At 49.6% G+C, this 17,526-nt stretch overlaps 1 protein-coding gene across 1 annotated transcript; it reads right to left on the reverse strand.

The window, feature by feature from the left end:
• Window positions 1-11,361: 11,361 nt before the first annotated feature.
• Window positions 11,362-17,515, reverse strand: LOC130367675 (uncharacterized). Its single transcript, XM_056570256.1, has 3 exons — window positions 17,062-17,515; window positions 12,880-13,011; window positions 11,362-12,111 (listed from the first exon to the last, which is right to left on the reverse strand). Exons 1-3 carry the CDS (start codon window positions 17,513-17,515, stop codon window positions 11,519-11,521), a joined length of 1,179 nt encoding a protein of 392 aa, XP_056426231.1. The 3' UTR covers window positions 11,362-11,518.
• Window positions 17,516-17,526: the final 11 nt, after the last annotated feature.

Here is a 17,526-nt window from a genome sequence, read left to right on the forward strand (position 1 = left end):
CCCATTCCCACAGTGATCCTCTGTTCTGCCTCCAGTCGCCGTGTTTGAGTTACATGAGCAGCAGACGTAGGGAGTGAGGAGCGTGATCGTAAGGCTGCTGATTGCCTGCAGCGGTCATGCGACATACATATAAAAAAAAAAAAAAAACACCAGCGAGGAATCTGAAGGCAGAGTAGGGGGATCAACGTGGGAATGGAGGAGGAGGTAAGTATAACAGTTTATTTTCAAAGATGAGGGAACACTAGTGACTGACGCAGGGAAAGATGAGGGAACACTAATGACAGGGAGAAATGAGGACACTGAAGATTGTGACACAGATGAGGGGACACTAAATTATTGACCATATGAAGTTATGTCATGTGCAGCATCCTGGCTCCTAACTTTTTTTTTTTTTTTTTTTGCTGGCCCCTAGATTCATAACAAATTTGTCAAGCCCTGGGTAAAGGCTCAGCTTTGAGCGCGCGGCTAAAGGGTTAACAGCGCGCGGCACAGCGATCAGTGCCGCGCGCTATTAGAGGCGGGTCCCGGCTTCACTATGACGCCGGGCTCGCCGCGATATAATGCGGGGTCACAGTGTGACCCCGCGTTATATCGCAGGACCGGGACTCATGACGTATGCATACGTCATGGGTCCTTAAGAGGTTAAAGCACGTTGGGCAGTGGTCACTGATTTACTAATTGCGAATGTCGCAAAATTGTTGCACAATCCCAGAAATAGACGGTTTCTAAGGTCAATTCAGCTCAGCCCTATAATTTGTGTGCTACTTTTGAGACGGGGTATACGCGACTTCTCGCATTTTTTGCTGATGCAAAAAAAAAAATTATAATAATTTCCTATATATAAAAAAATATATATATATTTATTATTTAAAAAACTTTTTTTTTTTTTTTTTTTTAAGTTATATATACACAGACAAAAACACCTACATATAATAATAATAATAATAATACAGAACTACAACTGGTCCGACTGCCCTTTTCTTATGGCTAATGCAACAATATAAAACAAAATACATGACACACTATACCAACAAATAAATAATATAAAACAATAAACATAGCACAGTATACATACAAATATAATAAATGTGCCTCACAAAAATACCTACAAAAACCCTAAAATAAATCCTACACTAAAACTGTGCCCTCTCCCACACCACCCCTCCTGTACATGGGTCAGTCCATAACCGTTCGTACAGTTCTTAAGTCCAGTCCTTAACTGACCCATGTCAGATCCCCTAAGGAGAAAAAAAAAAAAAAAAAAAAACACCCCCTCCCCACCTAGCACTCCAACCAACAAACTAAATACAACCTTATATACAAGACCACAACCCAATTTAGGCCCAAGTTCAGTGCCTGTAAGCCCTTCATACCATATCAGCTGTAAACAAAACAAAAAGCTATGGTGCACATGCAACAGCCCACCACCAGGGAGAAGGATGGCAGATCTGATACACTGAAGAAATTTTAACTCTTTCCCTAATTCCCCCTACTATTCTCCCTAATTCTATCCCTTCATTAAAACTGACCCTACTATCACCCTATCTCTATCCCTGTATGCCTGTCCCTAACCAAAATAAAGGTACTCTACCAAAAAGGTCTAGTACCTAGGGCACATGAAAAGAAAACCCTCTCCATAGGAGAGAAGCCCTACTGGTACCAAGACTGCCATACTCCAAAGACCTGATCTTCCCGAGGTCACCGGTGATGTTCCTACAGACCTCCACCTCGGAGAGGACTTTCTGCTGGGTGGACACTAAACACCGTGCATTCCACGTGTGATACTTAACCACTAAGCTGACTAAAAATAAAGTGCCCCGATCTCGGCCACCGAGGGTCCTGAATGCCCCATAAGCCCACTCTGGATAGGTAAGGCCGGCAAGTTGACTCCAGCCGATGGAAGCGCCCACCCGGTTGTAGACCCCTACGTTAAAGGGACAATGAAGCAGGAAGTGGTCCATGCTTTCCAGCGTGTCCACACACTCTTCTCGTGGACACCCCCGGTCATCAGAGTTCCTGTACTTCAGGTTGTCCCTTACACCTAGCTTCCCCTGAAAGCAGCGCCAGGCCAAGTCCCAAAACTTCTGGGGGATCCTTTTCAAGTTTAAAAGATACAACCCCACCCTCAGATCCCGACCTGGGCAGTCCCTGAGCGCCAGAGGCTTCTGGAAGTGGGTCAACAGAACCCGTTTGTCAAGGAACTGCCTTGACTGGGTCCTGATTTCCCACACTCCCAGACCCCACCGACGTATCGCCTTCAGAGTCGGGGTAGCGTAAGCCGGAAGATATCCATGTGGTGTACGGAGGTCCTTCACTTGCCCTCCTCTCTCCCATTCCTGGAAGAAAGGCCGAAACCATTCCCTGCAGGAGAGTACCCACGGAGGAGCCCTCTCTTTCCAGAGGTTCGAGATGTTAGCTTTCAAGAAGGTGTTGGTTAAGAACACCACAGGGTTTACCATAGATAAACCCCCTAGTCTCCTCGTACGGTACGTAACCTCCCTCTTGACTAGATTCAACCTGTTCCCCCATAACAGTTGGAAAAACAGGCTGTAGACCCTAGTGTAGTAAGCATCTGGCAAGATACATACACTGCCCAGATAGATAAACAAGGGGAGCAGGTATGATTTGATCAGGTGCACCCTTTCCCTGAGGGTCATAGACCAACCCTTCCACTGGTTCACCCTCTGAGTGGCATCATGGAGCTTACCGTCCCAGTTTTTGGTAGAATAATCATCCTGGCCGAATGTGATGCCTAGAATTTTTGCTGAGTCTTGGGGCCCTGGGAGGGTGTGCGGGAGATCAAACGTGGGATCCCCCCCTCCCAGCCAGAGACTTTCACACTTTTCCCGGTTGATCTTGGACCCGGATGCCTCCGAGTAGCGCTCCACCTCTGACATCACCACATCGACCTCCTCCCTCGAGGAGACGAAAATAGTGACATCATCAGCGTACGCCACCACTCTCTGGGTGACATCCAGCTCCACCAGACTCATCCCGACTCCTGCCAACGGCCCACGATCTACCCTCCGGACGAAGGGATCAAATCGCAAATACGTATAAAAGCGGGCTCAAAGGACAACCCTGACGGACTCCGGACCCCACCTCAAAAGAGCGGCCAGACCACCCGTTCACCAGTGGGAAACTCTCTGCCCTGGCATACAAGATCTTAAGCCAATTAACAAAAGTACACGGTAAGCCATACCTCAGGAGGACGGACCAGAGGTACTCGTGGTTCACCCGATCAAATGCTTTGGCCTGATCCAAGGACAGTAAGTACCCCTTCCAGAGACCCGCACTACTCCGCTCCACTGCCTCCCTGACACTGAGGACAGCACTTAAAGTGCTTCGGCCTGGAACAGAGCAGTGCTGAGCCCCCGAAAGGAGCCGGGGTGCAAACTTCACCAGCCGATTAAACAGTATCTTGGCCAGAAGCTTCCTGTCCGTATTGAGAAGAGCTATGGGCCTCCAATTCTCAATACGGCTGGGATCTTTACCTTTTGAGAGAAGAATCAGGGCCGACCTCCTCATTGACTTTGGCAGAGTGCCCGAGGAGAGACACTCATTGAATACCTTGGTCAAGAGGGGAGCTAAAGACTCCTTAAAGGTCTTATACCACTCGGATGTTAAGCCATCCGGACCTGGCGACTTCTTGGGGGCGAGCCCCTCAATCGCCAGTCTCACTTCCTCTTCCCTGATATCTTCTGCCAAAACATCAAGAGAGGGGTCTACCCCTGGCTCAGTAATGGTTTCAGCCAGGAAAGCCGACATCCTATCTCGATCTAGATCCTTCCTCCCCAAGAGGTGCAAGTAGAAAGATCTGACGACCTCCAGGATCTCTGATCTGGACAGATTCAGGGATCCCGTACTATCAACCAGTCCTGAGACTACTTTACTACTCACTGACATCTTGCAGTTCCTGTAAGGGTCGGGCGAGCGGTACTTCCCGAAATCCCTCTCAAAAACCAAAGATGCGTGCCTATCGTACTGACACCTCATCAGCAAGGACTTCACTCTGGAGATATCCTCCCGACTACCTCCAGTCGAGACAAGGAGCTCGAGTTTCCTCCTCAGACCCCGATACGAGCGATACCTGTTCAGGGACCTGAGGCTCGAGAGCTGGCGGAAGAACCCCGCAACCCGCTTCTTGAATATCTCCCACCACTCTGACTTACTGCTACAAAGGCCCAGTAAAGGTACCTGACTCTGAAGAAAATCCTCAAAGGACTGTCTTATCTCTGCTTCCTCCAGGAGGGACGAATTCAGCTTCCAATAACCTTTACCCATCCGGGGGGTCTCTGAAACATTCAAGGAAAACAAAATCATACAGTGATCGGAGAACTCCACCTCAACCACGGACACTGCAGAAGAGACGGCTTCCTCCTTCAAATAAAACCTATCTATCCTAGACCTGCGACTACCTTGATGATAGGTGAAACCCGCGTGGCTCCGGATGTGGGCGTCCTCTAGGCGAGCTTCCCTAACTATATTATTAAGGACCACACTATCGCAATCCAGCGGACCATTGGAGCCTCTCCTATCTTGGGACCTCGTGACATTATTGAAGTCCCCTCCAAAGATCACCTGCCGGCTTGTAAAAAGGAAGGGCTTAATCCTCATAAAAAGATTTTTACGGCCCAGCTTAGTTTGTGGGGCATAGATGTTTATGAGCCGGAGCTCTTGTCCCTTCATGAGGACATCTAAGATCAGGCACCTCCCCATTTCTAACTCAATAACCCGTCTGCATTCAACCGGAGCGGTAAAAAGGACCGCCACCCCACTATACGGCTCAGCCGCAAGAGACCAGTGGGAGGGCCCGCGCCTCCACTCTCTTCTGGCTTTCACCAGAGAGGCTAGATCTGACAAACTGGTCTCCTGTAAAAATAAAATATCGGCTTCAACACGGCCAAGAAAATTGAAGGCTGCGAATCTAGCCGTATCAGACTTTATACTGGCACAATTAATAGATGCCAGCGTCAGTGGGGTGAGTGCCGCCATCATGGGTGATTGAGTTAGACGGCCACACCTTTACTTCTGTTTCCCCTTCTTTTTTGCCCCCTCATCCCCTGAAGAAGAGGAAAGGGCAGGACCACTTTTGGACCTTTTCTTAGATTCTGATTGGTCCATGTGGTCCCCGTCTCCATCCGGCCCCAGTCTAGCCTTGCCCTCCGAGGAAGATGCCTCCGCAGGACAGGGCCCAGTTCCCCCCAGAGGCTCTCTCATCCTAGGCACCCCGCCCTCACCTTCCCCCTCCAAGGAGGGGGAGGAGATGGTATCAAGGACGAGGTACCGGTTTGACAGGTCAATCAGAGGGGGGGCAGTCAGGCTTCCGTTTTGGACCTGGTCCGTAGTACAAGGCTTAACAGAGGGCTCCGACCTCTTCTTTCTCCCTTTCCTTTTGCCCTTGTCTTTCTTTTTTGGCCTTTCCCCACTCTCCTCATCCACACTTTCATAGTGGGAGGAATCAGAAGGGTCGGCCATTTTGCCTTCCTCTCTGCGCAGCCTCCTGATCTCCTCATCCAGCACGTTCTCCCCCAGGGCTTCAGTGGTTACAGGGCCAGCTTCAGGAGCAGGGGCCGGAGCTACCCCAGTCACCTGGGCACTCTCCAGCTCCCTACTCCTCCTACGATTTTCCTCCCGCCTTAGTTTGGCAGGGCCCTTTTTCCTCGTCACTAGCCCTGTTATGCCCCCATCCCTGCTCGTACCCTCCCCAGCCGGGGCAACTTCACAGCTCTCCCCGGCCGGAGCGGCCCCAGCACGGGCGAAGGCGCTTGGACAACGGCTGAAAGGGTGCCCGAGGACACCACACAGGTGGCACCGGATCTGTCTGCAGGATGCAGCCAGATGACCCACCCCACCACACAAAGCACAAACCTGTACAGTACAGGCTGCACTAAAATGGGTGGGGCTACCGCACCTGTGACAGACCTTAGGCTGCCCCTGGTAAAAGACCTGGATTCTGTCACGTCCAAGGAAGGCAGCTGACGGAATGTGGGCAACTGTACTACCTGAACGCTTGAGTTTGACGGAAAACGTCCAGGCCCCAGACCAGATCCCGTGCTCATCTAGATTTTTCTTGGGCATGTCCGTCACATCCCCATACCGTCCCAGCCAGGTCATGATGTCATAGCAGGAGAGTGACTCGTTACGAGTCAAAACGGTCACTTTCTTGACTGAGTTCTGACGGGAAATAGCCTTTACAGCAAAATCCCGCCAGCCGGGCTCATTCTTCGCCACTTCGTAGTTCGACCAGAAGAGTTAGAGACCCTCCGGTCGAACAAAACTGACGTCAAATTCGGACGAACCATAGGGGTGAATCAGGGCAAAGATGTCACTCGCCCTGAATTCCATCTGGAGGAGGAGCTCAACCACTTTAGCGCGAGGCGGGCACACATCCTTGCCCCTTCAAATCAGACGGACCACGTTCCTACGGTTATTGTCCTGCCCGGGTGTCGGGAGGGACCAGACCACCTCCCCATTCTGCTCTCGGAATGCCCCCAAACCGTGCCTCTCTATCCAGAAAGACAGGTTGACCTCACCCCTTCCCTCTACCTCGATTGACCTGTCGCCCCTACGTAGAGCCTCCAGGAGGCGCTGCTGCAAGTGACCCCCGGGGCCGGATGGAGAGGGGGACCCCCCGGCAGCGACATGAGCATAGCTCCTAGGAGCAGTCACTACCGGGGGGGCAGCCGAACCAGACTCAGACCCAGGACCACCATTCACACCACTACACCCACCAACATTCACACCACAATTCTCATCATCCATACCAGACTTTGTATTCATACCACCACTACTCCCACCATTATTCACTCCACTAACACTCCCACATGCACTCTTCTCATTCACAACACTACCACACCCATCATCCTCACCCCCTACACTCGCGTTGTGCCTAACATATCCTGGGCTGGCTGGGACTTGTAGTACTGCCGGTTTTAACAGTCTTTTTTGCTGGCTTTGCTGTTGCTGGGGTCGACTCTGATGGCTCCTCCTCCATGGGCGATGTTACTGCCTGAGCCTGGGGCTGCCCCTCCGAGCGCACCCCAGCTCCTCCCACAACGCCATCACCATGTCTTCCCAACTGCACGGGCTCTGAGGCTGGCACTGGCACTCTGACACTCTCCCCCCTCACAGGAGAGTGCCCCGCAGCACCCACAGACCGACCGTTTTCCACTCCCGATGCCCGGACACTCCTCCCCCTCACAGAGGAGTGCCCTGCAGCGCCGGTAATGTCCACGGCACTCGGGGGACCGCCCCCAAGCACACAGACATATCACTTATCTGGACACTCCCCCCCCCCCTCACAGGGAAGTGCCCCTCAGTGCCAGCAACACCTGGGGAACCGCTCCCCAAGCAAACAGTAGTATAGCTTGCCCCTGGTGCCTGGACACGCCCCCCACCACCCTGGGGCGCTCCCGCAGCACCAGGGCTGCTCACCTTAAGCCCAATAGGACTTGCTGGCTCTATAGCGTCCTCTGCCGTCTTGGACGCCATGCTGTACCCCCCTTTCTGGCCCTGCTTCACCACAGAAACGGGGACTGGCAGTTTGGGGGGCCCAGCAGTCTGAACCAACTTTACAGCTGGCCCGGACTGCTGGAAAGGACGAAACACATAAGTCACAGTCTCCTGAACCTTCTGCCTTTTCTTTACTAGATCATCTTTACCGAGATCCTCACCAAAGGTAAAATCCTCCATACGGGTAGGGGACTCCTGCTGTATAATGGCTTGCAGCAAACCCCCACTGGCCAGCTCCTCCTCACCGCTCTCCTCTGTCTCCCCATCACTGGAGGGTAGCGCCACCTGGGCTGGCTCAGGGTAGCTATCTTGGGGGGGCTGGGGCTCACACACACTAGGGGTGGCATCCATTTCACTTCCCACAGCCGACTCTCCGCCATCTTCCTCCCCTCCTTCCTCCTCACTGCTCTCCTGAGGGCAGCATGCACCATACTTCCTTTCCTTGAATCTCTCCTCATTAACCAGTTTTTCTTTTAGGAATCCTGCCCCCTCAGAGATTTTTCTTTTGGCCTCCTCCACCTCTATCTTCAGAGCCCGCACCTGGGCAGTGAACTTCTGCCTCTTACCTGTAGGGCCCTGGTCAGCCTGGTAGCGGGCAAATCTCAGGTCCTCTCTCAGACTCCTCAGCTTCCTGCCCAGCTCTTCGTACTCCGCCATCTTTGCTTGTATCCTTGAGCCATATGTCGCCAATGACTCCCTTGGTCCCCGTGCCCCCCATTGCTGGGGTTCCGGGGTAACAGAAGGACCGCTGGTCTTTGCTGATGCCTTATGTCCCTCTGATCCGGTCAGGGGAGTGGGCTCCACATTTCTGCAGGCCCTGCTGGAACGTCTCACCCCGACCTTGAATCCGGCTGTAGACACTTTCTTCCCCCCTCTCGCCAGCCGGGAATGAGAGGTAGAAGCCTGAGGCTCCATGCAGGAAAGCCCTCCCAAGGAGCCTGCCACTCTCCTGGGAAAGCCCGATGTAAAAACCTGCTTCTCTGCCTGGAAGTCTGGAGAGCAAATGGAGCCACACCCGACAGCTGCACACACTGAAACCACAGGATGTGCTCTCTGCTGACACCTCTGTCCGTGTCAGGAACTGCCCAGAGCAGCATAGGTTTGCAATGGGGATTTTCTCCTGCTCTGGACAATTCCTGATACGGGCATCAGGTGTCAGCAGAGAGCACTGTGGACAAGATTAAAGAGAAATTCAAAAAGAAAAGACTTTCCTCTGTAGCATACAGCTGCTAATAAGTACTGGAAGGATTGATTTTTTTTTTTTTTATACGTCACTTACAAAGCTGTTTAACTTACTGGCACCAGTAGACTTAAGGAAAAAAAAAAAGTTTTCCCACCGGAATTCCCCTTTAAGAATTTACACTACTCTTTGTAAATGCCCCCATTATGTGGATACAGAACATCATTCACATCAATGGCCACCCATGTACATCCAGGCCAGTGTTTCCCAACCAGGGTGGCTCCAGTTATTGCAAAACTACAACTCCCAGCATGCCTGGAAAGCCAAAGCTTCCTGAAAAAAAAGGCCATACCAAGATCATGCTACAATCATTAATAACTTGCACCGAGTCTGAAAAACATCTTGCCGCAGCATTTTTGGCCCCAGAAAATGTAATATATATAGTTTTAATGGATATTTCAAAATATTTGTAAGTAATGTCTTGGGTGTCATATGGTGCAGAAAAGGCTTAATATCATATTACACAACATGACATCTACCAGATCCTAGGGCTGGGGTTTTACTGTATACTATTGTTTCCTAACCAGGGTGCCTCCAGCTCTTGCAAAAGTTGTAGTTTTGCAATAGCTGGAGACATCCTGGTTGGAAAAAAATTGCTGTATACACAGAGCACAGTACATGTGAAAAAGATCCTAAAAATACAGTACATACCCAGTGAGCTGAAGAATGTGCTAAAAATTAGAGCCTGCAGTACACTATTCCTGCCACTAGGTGGTGTCAGTAAGTAATAGCAAGAAAGTGTAAGGATGGGGTGTCCAGAAGTCACAAAAAACTGGATCCGAGTCACACATGTGATCTGCTTACTGTCAATGGGACTGCAGACACCGCTATACATATACTACACACACAGCCCTGCTATACAATGGGGATCAAAAATTTGTATTAATGTGCATAAAGAAGCCAAGGAAAGATGGAAAAATTTCCAAAAGGCATGAAATTACAGATTAGACATTCTTATAATATGTCAACAAAAGTTAGATTTTATTTCAACTTTCAATATAACAAAACAAAAAAAAAATGGCGTTTGGACATCCTGCAGAATTTATAGCATGCACTGTCCCCTTTGCAAAGCTGAGACCTGCCAGTGTCATGGATTGTTCTCAATCATCATATGGGAAGATCAGGTGATGTCAATCTCAAAGGTTTTAAATGCCCAGACTCATCTGACCTTGCCCCAACAATCAGCACCATGGGTTCTTCTAAGCAGTTGTCTAGAAATCTGAAACTGAAAATAGTTGACGTTTACAAAGCTTTGGAAGGCTATAAGAAGATAGCAACACGTTTTCAGATGTCAATATCCTCTGTTCGGAATGTAATTAAGAAATGGCAGTCATCAGGAACAGTGGAAGTTAAAGCAAGATCTGGAAGACCAAGAAAAATATCAGACAGAACAGCTCGCAGGATTGTGAGAAAAACAATTCAAAACCCACGTTTGACTGCACAATCCCTCCAGAAAGATCTGGCAGACACTGGAGTTGTGGTACACTATTCCACTATAAAGAGATACTTGTACAAATATGGTCTTCATGGAAGAGTCCTCAGAAGAAAACCTACGTCCTCACCACAAAAATCAGCGTTTGAACTTGGCAAATGAACATATAGACAAGCCTGATGCATTTTGGAACAAGTTCTGTGGACCGATGAGGTTAAAATTGAACTTTTTGGCTGGAATGAGCAAAGGTACATTTGGAGAAGAAGGGGAACAGAATTTAATGAAAAGAACCTCTGTCCAACTGTTAAGCATGGGGGTGGATCAATCATGCTTTGGGGTTGTATTGCAGCCAGTGGCACAGGGAACATCTCACGAGTAGAAGGAAAAATGGATTCAATACATTTTCAGCAAATTTTGGATGCTAACTTGATGCCATTTGTGAAAAAGCTGAAGTTAAAGAGAGGATGGCTTCTACAAATGGATAATGAGCCTAAACACAACTAGAAATCCACGGGGAATACATCAAGAAGCGTAAACTGAAGGTTTTACCATGGCCTTCACAATCTCCTGACCTCAACATATTAAAAATCTATAGATAGACCTTAAAAGAGCAGTGCGTGACAGACAGCCCAGAAATCTCAAAGAACTGGAAGACTTTTGTAAGGAAGAGTGAGTGGGCAAAGATACCTCAAACAAGAATTGAAACTCTTGGCTGGCTACAAAAAGCGTTTACAAGCTGTAATACTTGCCAAAGGGGGCAGTACAAGATATTACCTCTGCAGGGTGCCCAAACATTTGCAGACGCCATTTTATTTGTTTTCTGTTATTTTGAAAGTGTAAATGAAGAAAATAAAATAAATTTTGCTGACATAAGAATGTCTAATCTGTAATTTGATGCCTTTGATATTTTCCCATCTTTCCTTGGCTTCTTTATGCACATTAAACACAAATTTTTACCTGGGGTGCCCAAACTTTTGATCCCCATTGTACATATACTACACACAGCTCTGCTATACATTAGACTGCATGGAGAACACTTCCCCTTACTCATAACCTTGAGCCAGCCCCCCCCCCCCCTTTTCCCTAATAACGACAGACATTGATTCCATTTTAACTGGGCTGGGTAGTGGACACAGCTCAATTTATTATAATAACATAAGAGGTTAAATTAACAACTGCATTGCAGTTTACTTTACCGTTTGTTAAACTGTAACTTGGCGTACACCTTCAGCCGAAGCGGTATGCCAGCCGCCATACTCCCGGCGGGCATGTGCGCCAACGGCCCTTTATCCTGACTTTACTCAACCGGCTACTGAGGAACCCGTGTACCCCTACACAGTGCTCCGACTGCCACCAAGAAGGAGCAGTGCCTGCTCCAAACCGTCCTTCAGGCCCGACAAAAATATTTCAAAACCTGTATCATTCAAGTGGATGCCATCTGGGATCATGAACTGTCTGTTGTCACCCTCCAACTCTCGATGACGAACCACAATTCCACCTTTCGATCGCACAAACCGAGCCATCCTCGAATTCACCAAACGGCGAGATCGCTCAATGGCGGCAGCATTTCGAGCACCCTGCCAAGAAACTCTCGGCACAATCTCCGACCACACCAGCACCAGTTTCGTAAAGAAACCTGAAATCCGGTCCACATCGGCCTTCATGAGCGTTATCAGGTCCGGAACCCGGGAATAACACAGGTCATTCCCGCCCACATGCACCACAAGGATCACCCCAGAATGAGCCGTTCTGGCGATATCCACTACCTCAGTCAGGACCCTCGGCCACCGCATACCCAGGATGCCTCTCCAGTGCGCATCGACATCACAGCCCAACGACCTGCCACCGGGTCGACAATCCGCGTGCTGTGCAGCCAGATGGAAGTAAGAATCCCCAAGAAAGTAAACCGTGGCCCTCGGGGAATCTGCAAAAGAAAAATTGTTAAAGCATCAGTTCCGGGCACACATATCCCTCATAGCAGCTAGAATGCCAACGCTCAATGCGTTGTATGGCATCAACCGATAGGCCAGCCCTGGCGCCTCTGTCGCAGCTCCAATCCAGAAGAAGTGCTTACCAAACTCAGCGACCGGGGCACCTACCAGCCCCAAACAACGTTTGAACACAACCTGGAATTAAAAACGCGTTAAAGGCAAGCCATACGCATGTGCAAAAAAATGTGACCCAGACTCTGACCGACAAAAACTCCACAACCGTACAGACAGGACAAGCCGTCCCACCCACCGCTAAAACACACACCCTGTCCTACCTGATCCGTCTTAGAGCACCTGATACGCAGCGGCAAAGCGCCATTGGAGCACAACAATCCTCCAACACCATGCTTCGAGGTAGGAACTAACTCACCAATCAGCAAAGCGCCAAAAAGCAGCAAAGTACAAAAGTGACTCATACAGAGAACAGGCCTGGCTCATGACCCCCAAAAGCGATCCCAACAAGGAAAACGAAACCGGCCTGCGGGTTTCCCACCGCACGTGCATGCGCTGCCAACCATTCAACTCCAGCTAGATCAAAAAACTTTTAGTGACATCTTCCCACCCAAACAGTTTAAAATATAAACTCACCGCTGCCACAGCAGAGACCAGAGAAGCGCGCAAAGAAAGCAAAACATCCACCATAACCGATAAACAGTCAGCCGCATTATCTGCCACCGCACACCATTCAACCCATGCCTTACCGTGTCCAGCCCATGTGGCAGCCTCCACAGATGACTCAATCAGGGGCATCAAGCATCGATCAGCAAGCCCCAAACCAACAGGGGGCAGGGGAGCCCCTCCAAGGCCGCTTCCGGACACAGTCACTGAAACTCCTGGAACAGAAAAAGAGAGAAAATCAGCAATCACATTATCAACTCTTGGCACATGACAGGCTTTAAACCAAATATTCAACTCCAAACACCGAAGGACCAAATGCCTAAGAAGGGACAAAACAGGAAGCGAAGAGGAGGACAAACCATTAATGCAATGAACCACACTTAAAGGGGTACTCCGACCAAAAGACATCTTATCCCCTATCCATAGAATAGGGGATAAGATGTCTGATCGCGTGGGTCCCGCCGCTGGGGACTCCGGCAATCTAGCACCCACCTGTAAGTACTGCCGTCTCTGTGTTATGCCTCACGACCACGAGGATGGAGTATTGTGATGTCACGCCCCGCCCCCTCAATGCAAGTCTATGGGAGGGGGCATGACTGCTGTCACGCCCCCTCCCAAAGACTTGCGACACGGAGGTGGGGTGTCACGGCACACTGGGGCATAGTCGTAACTTCACAATACTCCGTCCCTGTGGTCGGGAGGCATAACACAGAGCCTTCAGCGCTTCAGGCAAACTTACAGGTGGGTGCTGCATGCTAGATTGCTGGAGTCCCCAGCGGCGGGACCAGCGCGATCAGACCTCTTATCCCCTATCCTTTGGATATAGGACAAGATGTCTTGGGGCCGGAGTACCCCTTTAAAAAGGAGAACTACAGAATATAAAAATTGTCCCCCATACTGCAGGCAGTAAAAAAATAAAGATTTAAATACCTTCCTTCGCTCCCCCGGGGCCGAGGCATCAGTGACGTGGTGCCTGCTGGGGAAGTCTGCTAGGTAGTGAGCACACTACCAGGCAGACAAAAAGTAATTTTTTATATAGTAAAAATAAAAATTTAAAGCAGGGAGGGGGTTAGGTATAGATGTGCAATAGGCAGGGACAGAAAAAAAAAAAAAATAGGATGGTGGGAGCTACCCTTCAAATTAACAAAAGGGGAAATCAAAAGAGCCCATAAAACGGCCCATAGAAACCTTCCCAATGTTTCCCGCAACACCTCAGGGTGCTCCCTGACCAATTTCAGATCATCCAGATAATCAGCCGCCATATGGCCCAAAACAAAAAGGAATAAAAAAACCAAACTGAAAACCATCAGACAAATCCAAGGAATCATCCCTATTGGGGTACAGCTCTAACCATGGGCCCATCACGGCCACGTTCACCGGGGTCCCTCCCATCAGCGGCAGACGGCGCCCGCTGACACCGCACTGCTGTGTGTCCCCCACCGCAGGAAGAGCTGAGGTATCTACAATGCCCCTCATTAACCCCTTAAGGACCAAGCCCATTTTGACCTTAAGGACCAGGTCAATCTTATTTTTGCATTTGTTTTTTCCTCCTCGTCTTCTAAAAATCGTAACTCTTCTATTTTCATCCACAGACTAGTATGAGGGCTTGTTTTTTGCGTGACCAGTTGTCCTGCGTAATGACACTCATTTTAACCATAAAATGTATGGCGCAACCAAAAAAATACTATGTGTGGGGAAATTAATAAGAAAACCGCAATTTTGCTAAATTTGGAAGGTTTCGTTTTCACGTCGTACAATTTACGGTAAAAATGACGTTCTTCTGTGGGCCAATACAATTTAAATTATACCCACGATTACATACTTTTCTATTGTTACGCTTAAATAAAAAAATCGCAAACTTTTTAACCAAATTAATATGTTTAACATCCTTCTATTTTGACGACCTATAACTTTTTCGTTTTCTGTATAAGCGGCGGTATGAGAGCTCTTTTTTTGCGCCATGATCTGTACTTTATTACCACATTTGTTTATAAAACATTTTTTAAATTACTTTTTTAAATTAAATGTGACAAAAGCAGCAATTTTGTGCTTTTTTTTATTTGTACACTCACACCGTTCACCGTACGGGATCAACATTTTAATAGTTCGGAAATGTACGCACGCGGCGATACCGAATGTGTATACATTTTTTATTTATATATTTTTTACACTTTATGGGGGTAAAATGGGGAAAAAGGACATTTTACATTTTATTGGGGGAAGGGATTTTCTCTTTTTTTACACTAATCTAATTGCTTCTTAGCATAATTTCAAAAACGAACAGGTTGTTAGTATATACGTTTTGATCAAAAGGTACAAAGCCCACTCGCCACGTCAAGGCCACCTATTTAGAGTGGGTCCCTAATGTCCCTAGCATAAAATGGTGTAGCACTGGGCGGCACCCACCACCGCAGTGACACCAGTGCCCACAGGGGGAATGACCCACTGGCAGAGCGGCCCCAGTGCCACCCAAACCAGTCTCCGGGCCGCACCCCCCGCACAGCACCACACCAGTGTGAACAAGGTATAACAGCACACTTACCATGTGCTCCCAGTCAGACTGGGAGACTGCTAGAAAATGAAAGGGCCCAGGTGTAGCTACCTGCTACTTATATAGGGTTGGGCTGAGGGGGTGGGGAGGAGTGCAGGCCAAGTGGAACAAAACAAAAAAAGGAGGGGATAGAATACCCAATGTGAATCCTGGTAGAAAAAACAGACATGGCTGCACATCCACAATTTTGTATTATGATCTAATTGCTTCTCAGCATAATTTCAAAAACTAACAGGTTGTTAGTATATACGTCAGCCTCCCAGCCTGACTGGGAGAGCATGGTAAGTGAGCTTTTGCACCCTGTTCACACTGGTGTGGTGCTGTGCGGCATCCGTTGCTGCCGTGTCTGTGGGGAGGTGCGACCCATAGACTGGTTTGAGTGGCATTGGGGCCGCTCTGCCAGTGGGTCGTTCCCCCCGTGGGCACTGGTGTCGCGGCGGTGGTGGTCGCCGCCCAGTGCTACGCCATTTTATGCTAGGGACGTTAGGGACCCACTCTGGATAGGTGGCCTTGACGTGGCGAGTGGGCTTTGTACTTTTTGATCAAAAATGTATACTAACAATCTGTTCGTTTTTGATATTATGCTGAGAAGCAATCAGATCATTATACAAGATTGTAGATGTGCACCATGTCTGTTTCTTCTACCTGAATTCACTATCTATAGCAATCCTTTGATTGCTCATACTGTTCAGTGCTATGTATAGGACATAGCACTGATCAGTATTATCAGCTATCTTCTGCTCTGCTCGATCTCAGACCAGAGCAGAAGACCCCGGGAGACGTCCGGATCCAGGTGAGGGGATCTCCGGCCGCCATGCTGGATGATCGGATCCCCGCGGGCAATCAAATCAGCCATTTAAAGTACCGCAATGCCACAGATGCCGTGATCTGTATTGATCATGGCATCTGAGGGGCTAATGGCGGACATCCGCACGACCACGGATGTCTGTCATTACCGGCGCACGATATGAGCACTGGTCCGGTGCTCGCAGTCATGTCTGCACGTAAATATAAGTCATGGTGCATTAAGTACCATGTCACCATGACGTACATTTATGTCCATTGTCGTTAAGGGGTTAAGCAACCAGTACGCCCGGGTCTTTGCACGGCAACCCCCGAATGACCAGCAGCTTCAGGCTGAAAGGAAGGCACCTTTTGCGCCATCAAACATTGGTAGCCTTCACACCCCAACCCACCTCTGGTTGCCACGCCAGGCAGTGACGAAATTCTTCATCATACCGCCACCATGCAGAGCCCCCATGGGACGAGTATGCACTGTAGACTGAGTCCATTTATACAAAAAGCTCAGCACAACGCTCCGGATGCTTTTGTCCCATTATTCAGCCCAAAACTGCAAATGCCTGTAACCAATTTCCCGGGGTCCTAGCGACCTTTAGCCTAAAAGGGGCAGGCTTCTCCCCCTGGGGCCCACGCTCCTTGTCTATCGTGTGATGATCCACAGACACCAGTGTCCACAAATCAACATACTGATTGGACCAAGTCTTTTCCTTCACTGCGTCCTTCACATGCACCCCCAACGGGCTAATCCCACAAAAGAACACTTCCTTGTGAACCCCCATCCGAACCGGAGACTCCCTCCGACCCAGTACCACAGCAGGCCGATTTTCTAACTTCACTAACACAGCCTTCAAAGTAGATAAGAAATCAGCCTGCCCACCGCCACTCCTCCAAGCACCCGAAAAAGTGAACTCACCAGTCTGCGCAGGAGCCACTGTAGACGAAGAAGATCCACCTGAAGACGTAGCAGGAACAGGGCTGACCACAGGAGCCGAAACCGCGCAGGGCCGACTGCCCCCGCGGGAAGACCTGGAGTGATGTCTCCGCCCCTCACGCCTGCGAGAGCGTCGCTCCAGACCCACAGAGCTACCCGAACTACCACCAGAGGAAGATGGCGACCGCCAGCGGGATGAGCTGGACGAGCGGGATCTGCAGGAGCGCTCCCTGCTCCTGGAATTCCGGCGGTAGTTCCTTCGGTGCCTCCTGGAAGACCCAGTAGTCCTGCTCCGCCTGGAGCAGCCAGAGCCCCCGGAGGAAGACCGCGACCGCCTTCCACGGGCCCAACCCTCAGACCTACGGGACACACGGTCATGCGGTGGTTGACTGACCTGCCGGGCGCTGCCACCAAATAACGAAGGGGACTGAGCCATACTGGGCACGG

The sequence above is a fragment of the Hyla sarda genome, chromosome 4 (genome assembly GCF_029499605.1).
Source record: "Hyla sarda isolate aHylSar1 chromosome 4, aHylSar1.hap1, whole genome shotgun sequence".
In the NCBI taxonomy this organism is placed as follows: Eukaryota; Metazoa; Chordata; class Amphibia; order Anura; family Hylidae; genus Hyla; species Hyla sarda.